We start from the raw sequence: 23,079 nt of genomic DNA on the forward strand, positions 1-23,079 counted from the left end.
TCATTTTTACAGTAAAGTGTATAGTGTGAAAACAAAACCCTCCAAAATGCGCAAAATTGTGTTTTTTTACATTTCCTCCCTAAAAAATTTTTTGGGGGGTTCGCCCTACATTTTATGGTAAAATGAGAGGTTTCATTACAAAGTACAATTGGTCACGCAAAAAACAAGCCCTTATATGGGTCTGTAGATGGGAATATAAAGGCGTTATGGATTTTAGAAGGCGAGGAGGAAAAAACTAAAACGCTAAAATAAAATTGGCCTGGTCCTTAAGGTGAAAATGGGCTTGGTCCTTAAGGGGTTAATAGTGCTCCCTGCACACACAAAAAAAAAAAAAATAGAGAAAACTGTTACTCACCTCTTCCCTGTTGTGTCCTCTTCCTCCAGTGCAGGCGGTGTTGTGATGACGTCATCACGCCAATTCCACTTTGTGACGGAGATGTCAGCTGGGAAGTGTTCTTTACTCTACAATTGCATGTGTGCCCTGAAGACGTACATGTAGTTGTAAGTGGCGACTGTTCGGTTTCCCTTCCTGTAGGGGAAGTCCGCTGAAAATGTCCACTGTAGCTTATGATATAACAATACAAATATCAAGGTTAAAGGTGTATTGTTCTATGATATTGCTCAGTGGATCTCATCTGTTTTGTACTTACAATGCATTGTACAGTATGTACCATATCTCCAGATTATAATATACAGTGTTCCCTCAATATACGATGGTAATCCGTTCCAAATGGACCATCGTTTGTTGAAACCATCGTATGTTGAGGGATCCGTGCAATGTAAAGTATAGGACAGTGGTCTACAACCTGTGGACCTTCAGATGTTGCAAAACTACAACACCCAGCATGCCCGGACAGCCAACGGCTGTCCGGGCATGCTGGGAGTTGTAGTTTTGCAACATCTGAAGGTCCGCAGGTTGTAGACCACTGGTATTGAAGGTTATACTCTAGTGTCCCCGCCACTCCGGACCGTCACCGCTGCCCTGGATGTCGCCTTCCATCACTGTTGCCGCGTCCCCGAGGTGTCCCCGACGCTCCGGCAAGGCCTCTGCTTCCCCGGCATCCTCGCTCTCCGTCGTCGCCATCACGTCGCTACGCACGCCGCTCCTATTGGATGACGGGACGGCGTGCACAACGACGTGATGACGACGATGGAGAGCGCCGACGATGCAGGGGATCCCGAAGAGGACACGCCGGAGCCCCGAGGACAGGTAAGTGATCGTCAGCGGACCATACGGGGCACCGTAAACGGCTATCCGGTGGCAGCTGAAGCAGTCTGCGCTGCCGGATAGCCGTTTATGCGATGGCCCCGACATACAAAAGCATCGTACGTTGATGCTGCCTCTGAGAGGCCATCGTATGTTGAAATGATCGTATGTCGGGGCCATCGTAGGTCAAGGAGGGTCACTGTACCATATCTGTAGATTACAATGTTGATGATGATGTTTATCATGTTTTACAGAAACGGGAGGAATCTGTATTTCACCTCGTCCATCAGAGCATGATGCGGAGATCATCCCAGCAATGGCTATGAGACCTTTCTTTGGGATAAGACCTACGCTATTAAATGAAAAGGTAAGTGATGGTCTCTTCAATACTACAGTAACAAATAACATCTTTTCGTTCTGTTATGTTTCTACTTACTGCGGCTGTGGCCCTGTCCCCTAATACTGCAGAATGGCCATCCACCAGATGACTATAGGCTGCCATTCTCCACCGTGCCATCCTGGGCATAAATAAAAAGTGTAGATGGACCATCACCATAGACATATTGCTCAATGTCATGTTAGTTTTTGGATAAAATATAAATAAATAAATAAATAAATAAATGCTTATCCAAAGAAGGATTTCTCCAATCTTTTATTTATGATTCTAGTACCACTACATGGTACTCCTGTTATAACCTGTATTTCTGTCACCAGGGCAAAGTTATTGAAGGTGGGGATGTCTCAGGCGCACTCTGTATTGCCCAACCTTGGCCTGGTATGGCCAGAACAATATACGGAGACCATCAAAGATTTATTGATGCATATTTCAAGACATATCCAGGTATATCTGTACTGTTATGGTCTAAGGTCAATACTACTATCTTGTATCCAACCCAACATTTCACTTGTCTATTACTTACAAGAATTGCATAGTCATAATTGATAAGAATGTAAGTTAGAAATCACTGATAAAGCTGAAGACAGTCATTCATGAAAGAAAGCCTCCACCCTGAAAAGATGTATTTATTTCTAAAACATTGCTTTCTTATTAGCTTTCAGAAAAAAAACAATTCTTGCGCATTTATAGTCCCCATCAGTTCTGTAGATAACCCATGCTTAGTAGCTAGGACCCAGCCATCTGCACCATCATTATTAGTATATTCTAATTTAATGACACAGCAATATGGCAGGCAGTCTTTAAAGGGGTACTCCCGTGGAAAACTTTTTTTTTTTTTTTTTTTAAATCAACTGGTGCTAGAAAGTTAAACAGATTTGTAAATCACTTCGTAATCCTTCCAGTACTTTTTAGGGGCTGTATACTAAAGATAATTACAAAAAAGAAATGCATTTCCTCTGATGTCATGACCACAGTGCTCTCTGCTGACCTCTGCTGTCCATTTTAAGTACTGTCCAGAGCAGCATATGTTTGCCATGGGGATTTTCTCCAGCTCTGGACAGTTCCTAAAATGGACAGCAGAGGTCAGCAGAGAGCACTGTGGTCATGACTAGAGATGAGCGAACTTACAGTAAATTCAATTCGTCACAAACTTCTCGGCTCGGCAGTTGATGACTTATCCTGCATAAATTAGTTCAGCTTTCAGGTGCTCCGGTGGGCTGGAAAAGGTGGATACAGTCCTAGGAGACTCTTTCCTAGGAATGTATCCACCTTTTCCAGCCCACCGGAGCACCTGAAAGCTGAACTAATTTATCCAGGATAAGTCAGCAACTGCCGAGCCGAGAAGTTCATGACGAATCGAATTTACTGTCAGTTCGCTCATCTCTAGTCATGACATCAGAGGAAATTAATTTCTTTTTTGGATTTCTCTTTAGTATACAGCCCCTAAAAAGTACTGGAAGGATTAAGATTTTTTTTAATAGAAGTGATTTATAAATCTGTTTAACTTTTTGGCACCAGTTGATTTAAAAAAAAAAAAAAAAAAGGTTTCCACGAGAGTACCCCTTTAAAGAAGTGCCTGATCTGTAACACTTATTGCCTATTCACAGTATGGGAATAAATATATGATCACCCACCCCTGTGCGATCTTAACAACAGGGGTCCCAAGTCGCCCATGTAGCAGCGTTCATATGTGCCAAGTCTCCCATGTAGCAGCGTTCATATGTGCCAAGTCTCCCATGTAGCAGCGTTCATATGTGCCAAGTCGCCCATGTAGCAGCGTTCATATGTGCCAAGTCTCCCATGTAGCAGCGTTCATATGTGCCAAGTCTCCCATGTAGCAGCGTTCATATGTGCCAAGTCGCCCATGTAGCAGCGTTCATATGTGCCAAGTCTCCCATGTAGCAGCGTTCATATGTGCCAAGTCTCCCATGTAGCAGCGTTCATATGTGCCAAGTCTCCCATGTAGCAGCGTTCATATGTGCCAAGTCTCCCATGTAGCAGCGTTCATATGTGCCAAGTCTCCCATGTAGCAGCGTTCATATGTGCCAAGTCGCCCATGTAGCAGCGTTCATATGTGCCAAGTCGCCCATGTAGCAGCATTCATATGTGCCAAGTCGCCCATGTAGCAGCGTTCATATGTGCCAAGTCTCCCATGTAGCAGCGTTCATATGTGCCAAGTCGCCCATGTAGCAGCGTTCATATGTGCCAAGTCTCCCATGTAGCAGCGTTCATATGTGCCAAGTCGCCCATGTAGCAGCGTTCATATGTGCCAAGTCTCCCATGTAGCAGCGTTCATATGTGCCAAGTCTCCCATGTAGCAGCGTTCATATGTGCCAAGTCTCCCATGTAGCAGCGTTCATATGTGCCAAGTCTCCCATGTAGCAGCATTCATATGTGCCAAGTCTCCCATGTAGCAGCGTTCCCAGATCCTCTGGATGGACAACCCCTTAAAGAATGCCAGCCAGAATGTTCAAAATGTAAATTCCAAAACAATTTTATATGCTCTGGACAGGGCTCCGTTCACACTGCCAGTGCCAGGCTGGATGAACAATGGACATTAAATGTGATTAAATAGACACCATTCACTTGTACTTGTTCGTCTGTCAGGGTCCAGTGTGGGGTCTTTCATTTGAAAGTAAGAATAGCACAGCATGCCATACTTAATAGTTTGTCATGTTGACTCATTTTAGGATATAAAAAATGATATTATCCAGTAGCATTCATTACAGGGGTTATCCAGGAAAAATAACTTTATATATCAACTGGTTCCAGAAAGTTCAACAGATTTGTAAATGACTTCTATTAAAAAAACTTAATCCTTTCTGTACTTATAAGCTGCTGAAGTTGAGTTGTTCTTTTCTGTCTAAGTCCTCTCTGATGACACGTGTCTCGGGAACTGCCCAGTTAAGAAGCAAATCCCCATAGCAAACCTCTTCTACTCTGTGCAGTTCCCGAGACAAGCAGAGATGTCAGCAGAGAGCACTGTTGCCAGACAGAAAACAATAACTCAACTTTAGCAGCTGATAATTATTGAAAGTATTAAGATTTTTTTTAATAGAAGTAATTTACAAATCTGTTTAACTTTCTGGAACCAATTGATATAAAAAAAAGTTTTTTCCTGGATAACCCTTTTAAGATATAATTTGTATAATTCATTATCTGCCATCACATGACATTTTACCTCTCCGTAACAGGTTATTATTTTACCGGTGATGGAGCCTATAGGTCAAATGAAGGTCACTACCAGATAACAGGTCGATTGGATGACGTTATAAACATCAGTGGGCACCGGCTTGGCACTGCAGAGATTGAAGATGCATTGGTATGTATATTCTCCTAATGGCAAAATATTTCATTTATTAAATAGTTATTGTAAATACACAACAGAAATGTTTTTGTAAATTAGCAAGTGACGGGAGTGCTACTCTGAGCAGGGCAGAGCACACTACTGTACATTGTATACTGACAGGAGTGCCTGCTCTTCACAAGCTGGGCCAGCAGATATACAGCCATGGTCACAGCTTGACTGAGCAGGAGGTTTACAATGTATACCTCCTGCTCAGTAAGTAAAGAGTTAAAGGGATACTCCGAAGGAAAAAATTAAATGTTTTCGGATCAACTTGTGTCAGAAAGTTATACAGATTTGTAAATTACTTTTATTTAAAAATCTTAAAGGAGAACTCCGGAATAGGAAAATTATCGTCCATACTGCTGGCAGTTAAAAAACCAAACAGGTACATACCTTCCTTCGCTCCCCCGGTGCCTCCGATAACAGGCTCCGGCCTCTGCCGCGATCCTCTTCCTGGTTGCTGGTGATCGGCGAGTCATACTGCACTCAGCCAATCACCAGCCGCAGCCAAGTCCCGACTTGGCCGGCGATAGGCTGAGCGCAGTAAGACTCGCCGACCACTGGCAACCAGGAAGAGGATCGCGGCAGAGGCCGCAGCCGGTTACTGGAGGCATCGGGGGAGCGAAGGAAGGTATGTACCTGTTTATTTTTTTTTTACTGCCGGCAGTATGGATGATAATTTTCCTATTCCGGAGTTCTCCTTTCATCCTTCCAGTACTTATGAGCTGCAGTATGCTTCAGAGGAAATTGTGTCAGTCTGACCAAAGTACTACAAGGGTTAAATGGGTTATCCAGGAATTTTTATATATATATATATATATATATATATATATATATATATATATATATATATATATATATCTCAACTGGCTACAGAAAGTTAAACAGATTTGTAAATTACTTCTATAAAAAAATCTTAATCCTTTCAGTACTTATGAGCTTCTGAAGTTAAGGTTGTTCTTTTCTGTCTAAGTGCTTTCTGATGACACCTGTCTTGGGAACCGCCCAGTTTAGAAGAGGTTTGCTATGGGGATTTGCTTCTAAACTGGGCGGTTCCCGAGACACGTGTCATCAGAGAGCACTTAGACAGAAAAGAACAACCTCAACTTCAGAAGCTCATAAGTACTGAAAGGATTAAGATTTTTTAATAGAAGTAATTTACAAATCTGTTTATCGTTCTGGAGCCAGTGGATATATATATATATTAAAAAAAATTACGTTTTTTCCTGGATATCTTAGCAAAAAAAATTTACAAATCTGAATACCTGTCAGGCTCTGGATCTGAAGTACCCCTTTTTCCCCTCTGGACTACCCTTTAAGGAGGGATGCTCTGTATATATAGATAGTTGTGACCTGATAGGACACAAGGGGTTAACTAGCAATACTCAACATTGCTGAATAAACCCTCCAGTGCTGTATAGCCGCCGACACAGCTCATACAGAGGTGGGACTCCCATCACTATGTCCCCTAATAAGGCGTAAAAATGCTAGAAATATCATTTATAGGTGGACTTTAGATTCAGTAATGAAAACGAACACCTATCCAAAAGATTGGAAGCAAAATGAAATCACTGACATGTACATTATTCAACAGGAAGTAACAGTAAGATATCCAGTGAGATTATTCCTAGAGAAAATGTATTGATAAGATAAACTTTGCCTTATCATTCTCATGCTTTCCTAAAGACTTCCTAAGAAATCACACCTGTTCCCTGACCTATAGAACCATAAATATGTCACCTAAAGATCAAGTAGTCAGTAAGGTGACTGAAAGTGCAGGAACAAACTGTGCACTGGCCGGAAAATTGCAGGGGAGTAGCAGGTATAAAAGCCAGGTGGGTTTATTCAACAAAGATGCAACGCGTTTCGCTGCGCATGCGCAGCGAAACACGTTGCATCTTTGTTGAATAAACCCACCTTGCTTTTATACCAGCTGCTCCCCTGCAATTTTTCGGCCAGTGCAGAATTTGTTCCTGCACTTTGTCACCTTGCTGCCTATTAATTTCCAGGAAGGCTGCGGATGATCTGCTTACTATCTACATGCGCTATCCATTGTTGTGTGTGAGCTCACACCACTAGACTCGTTCACAACCAAAATGTTCGTTTCGCATCATTTTTTTGGGATAAACATTTTTTCGGTTCTGTTAAAGGGGTACTCCCGTGGAAAACATTTTTTTTTTTTAAATCAGCTGGTGCCAGAAAGTAAAACAGATTTTTAAATCACTTCTATTAAAAAATCTTAATCCTTCCAGTACTTTTTAGGGGCTGTATACTAAAGAGAAATCCAAAAAAGAAATGCATTTCCTCTGATGTCATGACCACAGTGCTCTCTGCTGACCTCTGCTGTCTATTTTAGGAACTGTCCAGAGCAGCATATGTTTGCTATGGGGATTTTCTCCTACTCTGGACAGTTCCTAAAATGGACAGCAGAGGTCAGCAGAGAGCACTGTGTTCATGACATCAGAGGAAATGCATTTCTTTTTTGGATTTCTCTTTAGTATGCAGCCCCTAAAAAGTACTGGAAGGATTAAGATTTTTTTAATAGAAGTGATTTACAAATCTGTTTAACTTTCTGCCACCAGTTGATTTAAAAAAAAAAATTTCCACGGGAGTACCCCTTTAAACCTTCGGGATACAGTAATTCGTTTTATTCTGTTTTCGGACGCATTCGTATATATTTTTTTTTCGGTTCTATTCCAAAACTGTTCGGCTGTCGGATGCATTCGTTATTTCGGATCTATTCGATATATATAATTCTTTTCACTTTTGTTTTCGGACGATTTCGTTATTCGTTTTAATGCTTATTTCTAACGCAGGCCTTGCTGATCCTCTCTTGTAAAAAATAGCAGGTGTTACCTTAGCTTGTTTTGCAGTTGTCTCTGTGCCAGTAGCCAAGTTTTCCTCAGGTAAACTGTCCATTTCTGCAAATCCAGTGACTCCAGTAACACCAGGCAAACTCTCACAGGACTAAGTCACAACTAATTAAACAGCCTCACTGTCTGTGGTACAGTAGGGATCGACTGGAATAAGCTAATTGGCTAAAAGGTATCATGTAACAATGAACTCCGATCATGTGACCTCCCAAGGACCAATTGAAAAAATCGAATTAATTATTTACGTTCGTTTTACGGTTAACGAATGCATTCGTTATCTTACGAATGCATTCGTTATTTTATGAATGTATTCGTTAATCTGATGTTCGTATTATCGCGGTCATTCGGTAATGTTCCAAATATGTTTTCGTGCGTTCGGATCAATCCGAACGCAAGAAAATGGTAAAATTTGTATAAATTAGCATTCGTGCTGAAACAAATTGCACATGTCTACATACAACTGTGAAAAGCTTGTGGGTGTAGGGTAGGTAGGGTGTAGCTGTGCAGTGATGAAAGGGTGTTGGATTAGCCCTTAACTGTCGTGACGCCAGGGTGCGGATTCCTCTCTGAATATATATCCTACCGCCACCCGTCCCAGGAACGATAGGGAGGAATAAAGGATTGTCCACAACCTTAATTCTAGTAAACTGAAGATAACTTTACTGCAGATTTTATGCAGGTTAAACGTAGTAACAGTCTTTACAAAGGACTGGACTTTAGGCTCCTCACAGGTTTGGTCGGGACCGTATAGGGAATAATCTTGAAGTAATTGCTTTACGCTGTTCCACTGTATTTAGGGGAATTATTTAGGTCCAGCAGTCACGTAGGATTAGGATTGAGTTAGATTGAACTCACGGTTTTGTATTCGGCTGAAGTTAGCAGGCTTCAGGCCTAGATTTGTCTTGCAGGTATACACGAAGCTTCTCTCTCTCTGCTAGTCCGGAACCCAAGAGAGTTGCTGCTTGCTTTGAAGCCAGGAAACAAGAGAGCGAGGATTGGATAACAGCGCCCTTATACCTAAAGGGGCGGGCTTCAAGCTTATTCAGGAGTCAGTCCTAATACAAAGCATTGTGGTACGACATGTGACATGAGCACATGACCTGGAAGGTCCTTAACCTTAGCAGAACAATATAATTATTAATCATGTGACCTAAGGTCCTGGAAGCAACATTTACACTATACATTATATATATAATATATACACACAAAATTAAAGAAGGAAGAGGTGACTAGGGGTTATCCCACTAAGAGCATCCTATCAGTACGGAGGAACTCTGACTATGGGGACTTATAACACAAGGTACAGTACGTGTACAGTACCGGGATACCACACAAACTTATCTGGTAAGCGGTTGTGGATGGCTCCCTTCCCCCCCTCTATCTGACCCCGAGGTTCTACACACTGAGCGCCTTCTACCTTTTTTCTTTCAAGGCATTATATCTATGGAGCTACCCCAGGAAAATACGACAAGAAGATCTTGGCTATATAGGATAGATGGGGACAGGTATTCATGGACACACAGCCCATCTTTGCACAATGGCATGCCTACCCAGTAATGGCACCTTCATGTATAGGCTATGTCATAGCAAAGGAGGAGTTGTCTTCTGCAGTATGAAGTCCAACTCCGCCACAATCACCTGCAGCAACAAACAGGTTAACAACATAAAAAAGCTTATCATTATCTTTATGGTCACTTTGTGAGCCTTTTGCTGGATGCCACATCAGCTGATATGCCCAAGGCCTCTGCCTTCAGCATTGCATTTATTCTACTAGAAAGGAAGGGTAATAGTTCAAACACCATCTAACAATTCATCATACAATTGCCTACAAATTATTTTATACATTTATGCCAAAGACTTTTTTCAACTATTCCACTTTTCAGGATGAACATCCAGATGTTCCAGAAACTGCTGTTATTGGTTTCCCCCATGACATCAAAGGAGAAGGTAGAATATTCTTGCTGTTCTAATTTTTATTTAAAAAAAATGACAACACATTACTGTAAGGCTGCATTCACACCTCGTTTTTACTTTCAGGTGCCGCATCAGGCTGGGGGAGGGGCAAACTGGGCTCTCCCGTACCCCAGCCAGACCAGCGCTGAAATCCATTTACTTTAATGAGCCGACCGGAGTCAAACGGTGAACCGGTCGGCTTATTTTTGACCCGTATCCGGTTTTAGGGACGGTCAGGAAACCGCATACGGGTCAAAAATGAGCCGACCGGAGTAACCGTTTGACTCCGGTCGGCTCATTAAAGTAAATGGATTTCAGTGCTGGTCTGGCTGGGGTACGGGAGAGCGCAGTTTGCCCCTCCCCCAGCCTGATGCGGCACCTGTAACGTAAAAACGAGGTGTGAATGCAGCCTTATTGTTTTTACGGTTATCCCGTGATCATTTTATTGGTATCTTAATAGCTTTTCATTACTTCATCCATAAGCTTTATGTTGCATTTATTATTATTAATATTCTGACTATTTTGCAATTCCATTGCCAGTGCATTAGTCAGATTGCCTTTATCAGACATATTAGTTCTCTATTCACACATTAAAGGGGTACTCCGGTGGAAAACTATTTTTTATTTTTTTTTTAAATCAACTAGTTCCAGAAAGTTAATCAAATTTGTAAATTACTTTGATTAAAAATTCTTAATCCTTCCAGTACTTATCAGCTGCTGTATGTTCCAGAGGAAGTTGCATTTTTTTCTGGAAATCTTTTCAGTCTGACCACAGTGCTCTCTGATGACACCTCTGTCCATGTCGGGAACTGTCCAGAGTAGAAGCAAATCCCCATAGCAAACCTCTCCTGCTCTGGACAGTTCCTGACATGGACAGAGGTGTCATCAGAGAGCACTGTGGTCAGACAAAAAATAACTCCAGAAAGAAATACACATTTCTCTGTAGTATACAGCAGCTGATAAGTACTGGAAGGATTACGATTTTTAAAGAAAACATTTATTTACAAATCTGTTTAACTTTCTGGCACCAGTTGATTTAAAAAAAAAAATAGTTTTCCACCGGAGTACCCCTTTAAGGATTTGATGAGGATTATGTAATGGAATCTGTGTTGAATCCTCACAACACCTTGCATCCGAAGCGGTGTAATAGATTTCTTTAACTTCATGCACATGCACTGAAAAAAATATGTGTGTGGATTTTGCCGCACTGCGGAATCAAAATCATCCTCAGAAATGTTGAGCGCGCCCATTATTTCTGTGCATCCTGCAATGAAAAGCCGTGGATTAGCCACACGCAGATTATACTATTGAATGGGGCTAATCCTCATGTGGATTTACCAAAACATCCGCTGCAGAGATCTGAGTGTCTAAATACACATAGGCGAATGCAAATGTGTCAACATACCCTCTGTTTTGTTTTTAAATCGGATCATGTTAATAAAAAAAATAATAATATGTATATATATATAATTTAGGAATGCTACTTTCATGTTAATGCTTATTGGACAACATCAGCAAAGCTAACCTTTATTCACACTTGCCCAAACCATAATTCAGGCATTCTCACAGAGACAAAAAGGGAGAGGAAAAGTTGACCCTTTGCTTATGGCAACCAATCAAACTGTTTCTTTCATTTTTCAGAGGTCCTTTTAAAAATGAAAGAAGCGCGCTGATTGGTTGCTATGGGCAACTGGTCAACTTTTCCTCTGCACAGGTTTTGATAAATCTCCCTACGAGTCCAGAACCTCCAACTATTGCTCATCAGTGAATGGACCGAGATTCAATTCCCACTTGGATTTTAACCCCTTAAGGACCACAGGTTTTTCTGTTTTAGCACCTTCGTTTTTTCCTCCTCACCTTTTAAAACTCATAACTCTTTCAATTTTGCACCTAAAAATCCATATGATGGCTTATTTTTTGTGCCACCAATTCTACTTTGCAATGACATCAGTCATTATACCCAAAAATCTACAGCAAAACGGAAAAAAAAAATCATTCTGCGACGAAATTGAAGAAAAAACGCCATTTTGTAACCTTATCTTTATTCTGTAGGTCCATACGATTAAAATGATCCCCTACTTATATAGGTTTCATTTTGTCATACTTCTAGAAAAAGTCATAACTACATGCAGGAAAATTTTAATGTTTAAAATTGTCATATTCTGACCCCTATAACTTTTTTATTTTACCGCGTATGGTGCAGTGTGAGGGCTCATTTTTTGTGCCATGATCTGAAGTTTTTAGCGGTACCATTTTTGTATTGATCGGACTTTTAGATCGCTTTTTATAAATTTTTTCATGACATAAAAAGTGACCTAAAATAAGTTATTTTGGACTTTGGAATTTTTTTGCACGTACGCCATTGGCCATGTGGTTTCATTAATGATATATTTTTATAGTTCGGACATTTACGCACACGGCGATACCACATATGTTTATATTTATTTTTATTTACATGTTTTTTTTATGGGAAAAGGGGGGTGATTTGGACTTTTATTAGGGAAAGGGTTAAATCACATTTATTAACTTTTTTTTACACTTTTTTTTTGGGCAGTGTTATAGCTCCCATAGGGACCTATAACACTGCACACACTGATCTTTTACACTGATCACTTTGCATTGATCAGTGTTATCGGCGATTGCTCAAGCCTGCATCTCAGGCTTGGAGCAATCAATCGCCGAACGGACGCATCGGAGGAAGGTAAGAGGACCATTCTCTCGCGTCCTAGCTGATCGGGACACTGCATTTTCACTGCGGTGGTCCCGATCAGCCCCATTGAGCAGCCGGGAAGCTTTTACTTTCGTTTTAGGCGCGGCGTTCAAAGTTGAACGCCGCGTCTAAAGGGTTAATAGCTCACGGCACCGCGATCACTGCCGCGTGTTATTAGCCCTGGGTCCCGGCTTCAGTTACATGCCGGGACCGACCCGATATGACACGCGTTATATCGCGGAAGCCGGCCAAGGACGTAAATATACGTCATTGGTCGTTAAGGGGTTAATACACAGGGGGAATTTTTGATGGTAAAATGTGAAGCAAATGCTTATAAATGGTAGATACAAAATCCATAGTGTTCCCTAGGGCAACAACTAGGAACATACCCTGTGTTTGATCGAATGGATTAACAACCAAAAAGCACTTGCTGGTGAAATATTATTTGTTTTATTGGATAAAGTGATTCTTTAGACTGTCAATTGCATTTAGAGAGGCTGAACGCATGGGGTAATGTGACCTCCATAGCTAGCGAAAAGGCATTTTAATGGATTAGTAACTCACTAGGAAATGTGTAATAGAATGTGAATGTACGATAATATGTAAATTAAGTTAGCAGAGTAAATGTGGGTTTGTTCCTGGAAGGTTCACACTTGGGTAATTATAAATGATATATATATATAGTTGTAGTTGATTAGGTCCTGGCATGAAATAGATCCATATACCCCCATTCACCTGAAGAGGCCAAAAGTGGTTCTTTTTTGCCTCCATCTGGAATGTACACATTGCTCAATGGAATAGCGTGGACCTCTGCACTATACTGCAGACTTTACTTTTTATTTTTACTATGGGGCCCCATGCGTTACCACTAAGTGGCATCTGTCATAGATGTACACCAGACAAAATACATCAGGGACTCCCACCAATGTATTCCTCAGATAGACACTTCTAACCCAGTGGGAACTCAACTTAAACCTATGCTGACACATCTTCACCACAGGCCGTTAAGTTTTTACAAAAAGGCATTGAAGAGAAATGGTATCTTAGACACTAGTTGGTGGTAAATGTTATAATAGGCTCAAGATGATGTGTTTTTGATGGGTTTTATGGGTGGCTTTCCTCACCCAGGAAGCCCTGGAAGGGATAGCATAGGACTGGAGGGGCACATGACAGGGGGATTATACAGTGTGGCAGGGGTTAAATGTATGTGGATAGTGAGATCTGTCAACCACACGGAGAAGGGAGTTCACCAGTAGACCGTGCTAGATTTAGCTAGCTTAAAGGGGAGTACCAAAAGGATAGGGGATAAGATGTCAGGTCGCCGGGGTCCCACTGCTGGGGACCCCTGGGATCGGCGCTGCGGTATCAATATCTTTTGGGGACAAACATCTGGCACCTTCGCAGGTTTTTGCCACAGCCATGGCATCAACATAGACAGTGATTTGAAACGGAAGCAGACAGCTTCATAAATACTTTAGTGGTGTGCTAGGTTACGTCCTATAGACGTGAATAAAAAATGAGCTGCAGTTACCCAGCACGGCCACTACAGAATGTACAGCGCTGTCTACAATCATCTATGTTCTCTGTATCTGCCAGTGCTGCAGCTCCAGAAAACAGCTACTTGGCGGTGGGTACCAGTTGTCAGACCCCCATCGATCAGATATTAATGGCCTATCCTGAAGATATGTCATATACTAATGGCTTGTGTAAAAAAACATCTTATTTCTTTTTAACCCCTTCATGACCCAGCCCATTTTCACCTTCAGGACCTGGGAATTGTTTGAAAATCTGACCACTGTCACTTTAAACATTAATAGCTCTGCAATGCTTTTACTTATCATTCTGATTCCGAGATTGTTTTTTCGTGACATATTCTACTTTATGTTATCGGTAAAATTTCACTGATATTTGTATCCTTTCTTGGTAAAAAATCTAAAAATGTCATGAAAATTTTGAAAATTTAGCATTTTTCTAACTTTGAAAGTCTCTGCTTGAAAGGAAAATGGATATTCCAAATAAATTACATATTGATTCACATATACAATATGTCTACTTTGTATTTGCATAAAAAAATTGACAAGTTTTTACTTTTGGAAGACACCAGAGGGCTTCAAAGTTCCGCAGCAATTTTCCAAGTTTTCTCAAGATTTTCAAAATCGTAATTTTTCAGGGCCCAGTTCAGGTTGGAAGTGGATTTTAAGGGTCTTCATATTAGAAATACCCCACAAATGACCCCATTATAAAAACTGCACCCCCCAAAGTATTCAAAATGACATTCAGTAAGTGTATTAACCCTTTAGGTGTTTCACAGGAATAGCAGCAAAGTGAAGGAGAAAATTCTAAATCTTCATTTTTTACACTCGCATTTTCTTGTAGACCCAATTTTTGAATTTTTACAAGGGGTAAAAGGAGAGAAATCACCCTAAAATTTGTAACCCAATTTCTCTCGAGTAAGTAAACACCTAATATGTGTATGTAAAGTGTTCGGCGGGCGCAGTAGAGGGCTCAGAAGGGAAGGAGCGACAATGGGATTTTGGAGAGTGTGTTTTTCTGAAAGGGTTTTTGGGGGGCATGTCCCATTTAGGAAGCCCCTATGGTGCCAGAACAGTGGACCCCCCCCCCCACATGTGACCCCATTTTGGAAACTATACCCCTCATGGAATTTAATAAGGGGTGCAGTGAGCATTTACACCCCACTGGCGTTTGACAGATATTTGAAACGGTGGACTGTGCAAATGAAAATTTTTATTTTTCATTTTCACAGACCACTGTTCCAAAAATCTGTCATACGCCAGTGGAGTGAAAATTCTCACTGCACCCCTTATTACATTCCGTGAGGGGTGTAGTTTCCAAAATGGGGTCACATATGGATATTTATTGTTTTGCGTTTGTCAGAACTGCTGTAACAATCAGCCACCCCTGTGCAAATCGCCTCAAATGTACAAGGCGCACTCTCCCTTCTGGGCCTTGTTGTGCACCCCCAGAGCACTTTGCGCCCACATATGGGGTATCTCCGTACTCGGGAGAAATTGCATAAAAAATTTAGAGGGTCTTTTTTCCCTTTTACCTCTTGTGAAAATGAAAAGTATAGGGCAACACCAGCATGTCAGTGTAAAAAATTTATTTTTTTACACTAACATGCTGGTGTAGACCCCAACTTAACCTTTTCATAAGGGGTTAAAGAAGAAAAAGCCCCCCAAAATTTGTAAGGCAATTTCTCCCGAGTACGGCGATACCCCATATGTGGCCCAAAACTGTTGCCCTGAAATACGACAGGGCTCCAAAGTGAGAGAGCGCCATGCGCATTTGAGGCCTGAATTAGGGATTTGCATAGGGGTGGACATAGGGGTATTCTATGCCAATGATTCCCAAACAGGGTGCCTCCAGCTGTTGCAAAACTCCCAGCATGCCTGGACAGTCAATGGCTGTCCGGCAATACTGGGAGTTATTATTTTGCAACAGCTGGAGGCTCCGTTTTGGAAACAGTAGCGTACCAGACGTTTTTTATTTTTTGGGGGGGAGGGGGGGCTGTGTAGGGGTATGTGTATATGTAGTGTTTTTTACTTTTTACTTTAGGTTAGTGTTAGTGTAGTGTAGTGTTTTTAGGGTACAGTCACATGGGCAGAGGTTCACAGCAAGTTTGCCTTTGGGAGTTTGAGCTGCAGCGCAAAATTTGCGCCATCTCAAACTTGCAGCACTCACTGTAAACCTCCGCCCATGTGAGTGTACCCTGTACATTCACATTGGGGGGGAGGGGGCAAACATCCAACTGTTGCAAACTCCGAGCATGCCCTTTGGCTGTCCGTGCATACTGGGAGTTGTAGTTTTGCAACAGCTGGAGGCACACTGGTTTGGAAACACTAAGTTAAGTAATAAACTTTCAAGTGTTTTGCAACCAAACTTAGTGTTTCCAAACCAGTGTGCCTCCAGCTGTTGCAAAACTACAACTCCCAGCATGCATGGTCTGTCAGTGCATGCTGGGAGTTATAGTTTTGCAACAATTGCAACAGCTGGAGGCACTGAGGTAGGAAACGGACAATGTTTCCCAACTAGTGTGCCTACAGTTGTTGCAAAACTACAACTCCCAGCATGCCCAGACTGCCCAGGCATGCTGGAAGTTGTAGTTCGGCAATATCTGAAGGATCAGATGTTGCCGAACTACAACTTCCAGCATGCTTGGGCAGTCTGGGCATGCTGGGAGTTGTAGTTTTGCAACATCTGGAGGTCCACAGTTTGGAGACCACTGTATAATGGTCTCCAATCTGTGCTCTTCCAGATGTTAGAGAACTACAACTCCCAGCATGCCTGGACAGACTGAGCATGCTGGGAGTTGTAGTTTTGCAACATCTGGAAGAGCACAGATTGGAGACCATTATACAGTGGTCTCCAAACTGTGGACCTCCAGATGTTGCAAACTACAACTCCCAGCATGCCCAGAAAGCCAAAGGCTGTCTGGGCATGCTGGGAGTTGCAGTTTTGAAACTCCCAGAGGCCGTAAAGCGATCTCACTGCTGCCAATGAAGATGCCGCCCTGCTGCCGGAAACTCACCTCCGGGACGCAGCGCCGACGGGAACCGCCTGGAGGACGTCGCTCGCGCCAGGACCGCTCGGGACACCGCTCGGACGGGTAAGTGACGCCGGGGGACGGGTCAGGGACACTTAGCAGAGCGGTGTGTGTCCCGATCCCCGTGATCGGGACTCACACACCGCGCTGCTAAGTATTCTCATAGATTTGACTAGCTGATAGCAGCGATCGCTGGGGGGGGGGGGGGGGGGGGATGAAACCCCCCGTGGTCACATGGTAAGATGGCTGGCTATCAGTGATAGCCACCATCTTTCCGGGCGCTGCGGGATGCCGCGAGCAGCGGCAGAAATATTCATGACGTACCTGTATGTCATGGGTCGGGAACACCTTGCCACCCATGACGTACAGGTATGTCATAGGTCGGGAAGGGGTTAACAAAAAAAAAGTGAATCCCAATTTTCTATTATCAGTATTGTATAAAATATTCTTTCCTTGCATGCAGTATTGTAGATCAAACAATTGTCAACAATTTTATATTATTGTTTGTTAGAAAAATTATTGCTACGCATTAAAACAAATGAGGACTAACATAAGTTCCTCAATGTCTTAGCTTAACACCCCACTTCAAGGGTACCTCTCATCAAATAAACTTTTGATATATTTTAGATTAATGAATGTTGAATAACTTTCCAATAGCATGTTAATGAAAAATATGCTTCTTTCTATTGTATTTTTCCCTATCAGTCCTGTCAGCAAGCATTTCTGACTCATGCTGGAGTCCTAAACACTCAGAGCTGCCAGCCTGCTTTGTTCACAGCCAAACAGGCTGTGAACAAAGCAGGCTGGCAGCTCTGAGTGCTCTCTTTTGTGAACAAAGCAGACTGGCAGCTCGTAGTGTTTAGGACTCCAGCATGAGTCTGAAATGCTGGACTGGTAGGGAGACCCCTAGTGGTCATTTCTTCAAAGTGGAAAATTAAATAGAAAGAAGCATATTTTTTTTAATAACATGCAATTGTAAAGTTATTCTGCATACATTAATCTATAATATATCAAAAGTTTTTTTGATGAGAGGTACCCTTTAAATCATAACACTGCCAGTCAAAACACATACTAATGCCCTGAGAAATCAGCTCAAAGGACAGTTCATTAGGTTTCATGACTCCTATAAAGAGTTATTCAAGGTGCTAATCTATGGAAACTCCTCACTCAAGACTATCTAAGCTAATGAGTAACCCTCATAAAAGTACTGTACCTGTGTTACATAATCCAAGTCTCTTCCGCAAAATGATGGTCATCATCCGCAGTGCTCCTGCTCTCTCATAGAGTTGTATTGATGGGGCGTGTCAGCCTCCGCTTCGTGCGGTGGTTGACACGCCCCTTCCCTGCGGGAGATCACGGGGGGTCACACCGGTCGAACCCCCGGCGATCTGAAACTTATCTCCTATCCTTAGGATACGGGATAAGTTTTCCAATACTGGAAAACTCCTTTAACATCAATAGTGCAGAAGATAGTGGTACTTACAAAACCACCTTTCAAATGGCACTCAAATTTGTACTGTTACACGGGGTCATCCAGGACCAGAAAAATGGCTTGATATTTTATTTTTTCAGACACAGCACCCCTAATGTCCATATTGCAGTTTAGCCCCATGCACCTCAATGGGGAGGAACTGCAAAAACAGGGGCAGTCCATGAACTAGAAAACCCTTCTTTCTCATCCTGGACAATCTCTTTAAAGAGTACCCGTCACCAAAATAAACCTTTAATATATTGTTCTTTATGTAATTATAAGACACTTTGCTATTTACTTGCGGTTAAAATTCTAAACCTTTATATGTTTTTAATGTGATTGAAAAAACAGGCACTAGGTGGTTCTGTTCTGGTCCCTGTGCAAGTCAAACAGTTAGTTTGGTCTCCTCCCGACCTGGCAGGAGACCAAACTCAGAAAGTGCGTGCGGAGCATGGTGAGGCACAGCTCTCGCAGGCTTCAGTGATGTCGTGCCTGCTGGGGAACGCCCGTCTTCTCCTGCCGGGAGCTCACACAAAGTGAGCAAGAGGAAAGCTATGATACTGAGCTTTTTAGAGATCAGAAAAAAGGAGGGGTGTTAAGAGTAGTTAGGGAATATAATCTGAGTTAGTTTAGAAAATATGGTTTGATGACAGGTACTCTTTAAAATATAAAATGCATCAAATTTCTAAAATATGATTGTTTAGTATAGAAAGTGCGCACCAAACAAAACAGCTTCTGTTAAGGTGAGAAGGTAGTTAACCTTTCATTTAAATAACGCAAATGCTTGAGAATTTATTCCACATTTAGTGCAATCCATTTACTTGGCACAGCTCATAGTTTTCTACTAGTAACACAGAGGTAATTGCACTAAGGACTTGAGTAAGATCATATACTCAGCTATGAACAGTATGCCAAACCTTAGCTGAGAATAGTTTCCTTGACAATGTTTGAATGTACACTGCCATGGGGAAGGGTGAATAAAGGTAAGGTTTGCTGGGGTTTCCTGCCTCTACCTTCTATCAGCATGAACATGGAATAAGAATTTCTAAGTTTTAAAAGCATAATTAAAGGGTTACTCCGCTCTCCAGTGTCTGGAACATTGAGTTCCTGAAAACTGTGTGCGGGCTTCCATGTTCACGTCCCCCCCCCCCCTGATGTCACGCCCCATCATGTGACATCACGTCCCGCCTCCTCAATGCAAGTCTATGGGAGGGGGCGTGACTGCCGTCACGCCCCCTTCCCATAGACTTTCATTGAGAGGTCAGGCCGTGACATCCTGAGGGGGCAGGCGTGAACACGGAATCCTGGACACAGCGTTCAGGAACTCAATGTTCCGGATGCTGATGAGTGGAGTAACCCTTTAAGATTTCCTTTGGCATTCATGCCAATACTGTGAAGGTGTTTGCTGAGGTAGCAGGGCATGCAATGATCTGGGATCCTGGTAGGGATCCTAAGAGACATCCCAAAAGTCAGGGGTGTAGTAAAAGCAGGTACCAGAATCTGTATCAGGGCAGTTTAAGAGAACTAAAATAACATCTAGGAAATAAAGCCAAGAGTTGGACCAGAAGTCAGATGTCAACTGGGAGCAGGATAGGCCAGAAGCCACGGAAAACACACAGGAGGAACATTAAAGGAACCAAGCCATCATGGGGGCTAGGCAGCAGGTAAAGTGTCACTGGACACTTACAGAATAGATTATAAACAGGAATGTCACAGAATATGTCAGAATCAGATTGTCTTTGCAGAAGACAGAAACCATAAACCGTAAGGCAGGTTGAATCTCCTTCCAAATTAAAGACATTTTTCCTATAATTTTTCTCCAGTTTTAACTATTAAGTGATTGCAGCAGCTCATGCAAAAGGGGATTGAAGGCTGTAGAGATATCTAGTATGGAGCCACACAGCGATTGGATGCTGCTGTTCAGAATAACAATGAAAGTTGCGCGGAATTAGTTAGGTATGTAAGACATGGTTACAGCCAGAGAAAGGTCTAAGAAGATTTATACATAGTATTTAAAAAATAATAATAATATAATAATAACATTCAGTATAACTTGTAAATTAATTATCTTAATCTCTGCTATTTCTAGGTTTAGGGGTCCAGTGGGTGGTCCTACTGGTCGACAGTTATTTCTGAATGTATTCTCATTTAGGGAAGGCTGCCAATCGCTGATTCAAACCACTCAATGGTCTCTTAGGCAAAGAATAAACAGAGATCTAGATTTTTTTTTATGTACAATTTTTACTAAATCCTTTCCACAAGATATGTCATAAATGTCCAGATGAGAATACCCCTTTAACTAGATAATTAATAGGTTTTATATTGATATAACTTACATACCCAAATGGAATCTTTTACCATGTGATGTAATAAATACCAACATGTAGAAGACTGGCAGTATTCCCAGTTGTCCATGACCTATAAAGTTTTTATAATCAATAACCATGTCCAGTTCTTCTGAACATTGACGTTTACAATTTCCTGAGTACATAAGTGATATCATGCGAGGATAAGCATCATCGAAGACCAAAGTCTTTTACAGGTTATTCATTTTAATAAGAATGACGGCACATTATCTATAAGATGGTTATCAGTTTGATAGTCATTCAACTTCAGTTTGATTACGTTTTCTCAGCCGGCCTTAATCCGTGTCTTGGAGTCCAGCCACATAGCAATCTCAGTTGCCGAGACACTGCTGAACTTGGCAGTCAGCGTCTCACAATCACCTTTTAATTGCGTGATTAGAAAGTCTACCAGAAGTGACTGTGGCAGTAAATTGTGATCACACAAGACACTTAGTCTGGGGCTCATGGGGAATTTTGGAGCGCAACTTTCCAATTTTAACTATTAAGTGACAGCTGGTGTCTTCAGCGCCAAGCTGCATGTAAAAGCTCATGTGTAGGGGTATGGAAGATGAACAACTATCTAATAGGGGGCCATACAGCCTCCGTGTGCTGCTGTACAGGCTCTGCCAGGTGCAATATGTTCAAATACATTCTCCCTATAAAAGAATATCTCTGTACACAAGCAGCCAATGAAGCACAATAAAAAAAAATGTTAAAAAAAACTCCACATACCTCTGTGTAAAATTGGATGCTTATAGATGAACAGAAGAGGCCTTGGACTCAGGGTTGTAGCTATACAGGTAGCAGAGGTAGCAGACCCACCGGGGCCCTGGTGCCTAAGAGTTCCCAAAGCACATCTTCCCCATAAGACACCAGTATTATAATTGGCTTATGGGGCTCCGTTGCACATTTTGCATTGGGGCCCAGAAGCTACAAGTTAGGCCTCTGCCTGGACTGACTAAGCACTCTGTAAAAGGGCAAAGTAGTGGACATGATCTGACATGGAGAAATCATGTCAGAGCATGTCACCTAATCTACTTTAGTAGTGTTGACTAGCCTGCAGAGGGGTTGTCTGAAAATTAAAAAAACATAATATATATGGCTGAAGGAGGTGTAAAAATGAAAAGAAGCTATACTCACCTGCCCCTAGCCCCCTGCAGCCCCATTGCTCATAGTCACAGTTTGTCCCACTACTTCCTGTTTCCTGGTGACGCATCAGCTCCTCAAGTAGTGTTGGCTCTGCCAGTGATTAAATGAGCAGGGACTTTACCTGCGGGGATAATGCATCACCCAAAATCAGGAAGTAGTGTGACAAATGATTCACCATTAGCAGGGGCTCGTGGTAGGTGACTATAGCTTCTTTTTATGCCAGCCCAAGCCAAATATATATTATTATTTTTGTATCCTCAGACAAGCCCTTAAAATTTTTAGCAAATGTGACAAGCTTTATCATGGAAACTCATGCAATTTTTTAGGGAATTTTTGAGTGTTAAAGTTTTATACAGAAGCTTGTATTTCCAGAGGTTTTTCATAAAGACACATTTCATTTATAAAGCAACAATGATGACTGCTATGGGCTCATATGGATAATGAACTGGGAACGGATCTTACATTACCTAGATCAGACCCCCCAGGCCTCAGGTGTACCCAAGCTAATGAAAAATGCAGAACAATACTAAATAAAGGAGATGCTATAAACCTATATAAACCATTCATGCTTCTGTTCTCTCTGCTTCTTTCAGCTGCATTCGCTTTTGTTGTATTAAAAGATGATGCTAAGGCCAGTGAACAAGCTATAAAAGAGGATCTGAAAGCTATAGTTGCCACAAAAATTGCAAAGTATGCCATACCTGATCATATGCTGGTAAGTGTCCATCGAAAGTTTTCCTATAAACACGTTACTTAAAGGGGTACTCCACCCCTAGACATCTTATCCAAAGGATAGGGTATAAGATGTCTTATCGCGGGGGTCCCGTCGTTGGGGACCCCCCAGGATCTCGGTTGCAGCACCCTGTTGTCATCACTGCACAGAGCAAACTCGCTCTGTGCGTAATGACTGGCAATACAAGGGCCAAGCATTGTGACGTCAAGGCCCACCCCCTCAATACAAATCTATGGGAGGGGGCGTGGTGGCCGTCACGACCCCTCCCATAGACTTACATTAACCCCTTAAGGACACAGCCCATTTTATTTTTGCGTTTTCGTTTTTT

At 42.0% G+C, this 23,079-nt stretch overlaps 1 protein-coding gene across 1 annotated transcript in view; it reads left to right on the forward strand.

Annotated features, from left to right (window-relative positions):
* Positions 1-23,079, forward strand: part of ACSS1 (acyl-CoA synthetase short chain family member 1) — a 101,212-nt gene that overhangs the window by 72,057 nt on the left and 6,076 nt on the right. The window contains exons 9-13 of the mRNA XM_056567580.1: positions 1,462-1,574; positions 1,922-2,048; positions 4,799-4,926; positions 9,710-9,773; positions 22,612-22,733. Of these exons, the coding sequence (XP_056423555.1) occupies positions 1,462-1,574; positions 1,922-2,048; positions 4,799-4,926; positions 9,710-9,773; positions 22,612-22,733 (554 nt within the window). The remainder of the gene's footprint in view (positions 1-1,461; positions 1,575-1,921; positions 2,049-4,798; positions 4,927-9,709; positions 9,774-22,611; positions 22,734-23,079) is intronic.

The sequence above is a fragment of the Hyla sarda genome, chromosome 3 (assembly GCF_029499605.1).
Source record: "Hyla sarda isolate aHylSar1 chromosome 3, aHylSar1.hap1, whole genome shotgun sequence".
NCBI classification, from domain to species: Eukaryota; Metazoa; Chordata; class Amphibia; order Anura; family Hylidae; genus Hyla; species Hyla sarda.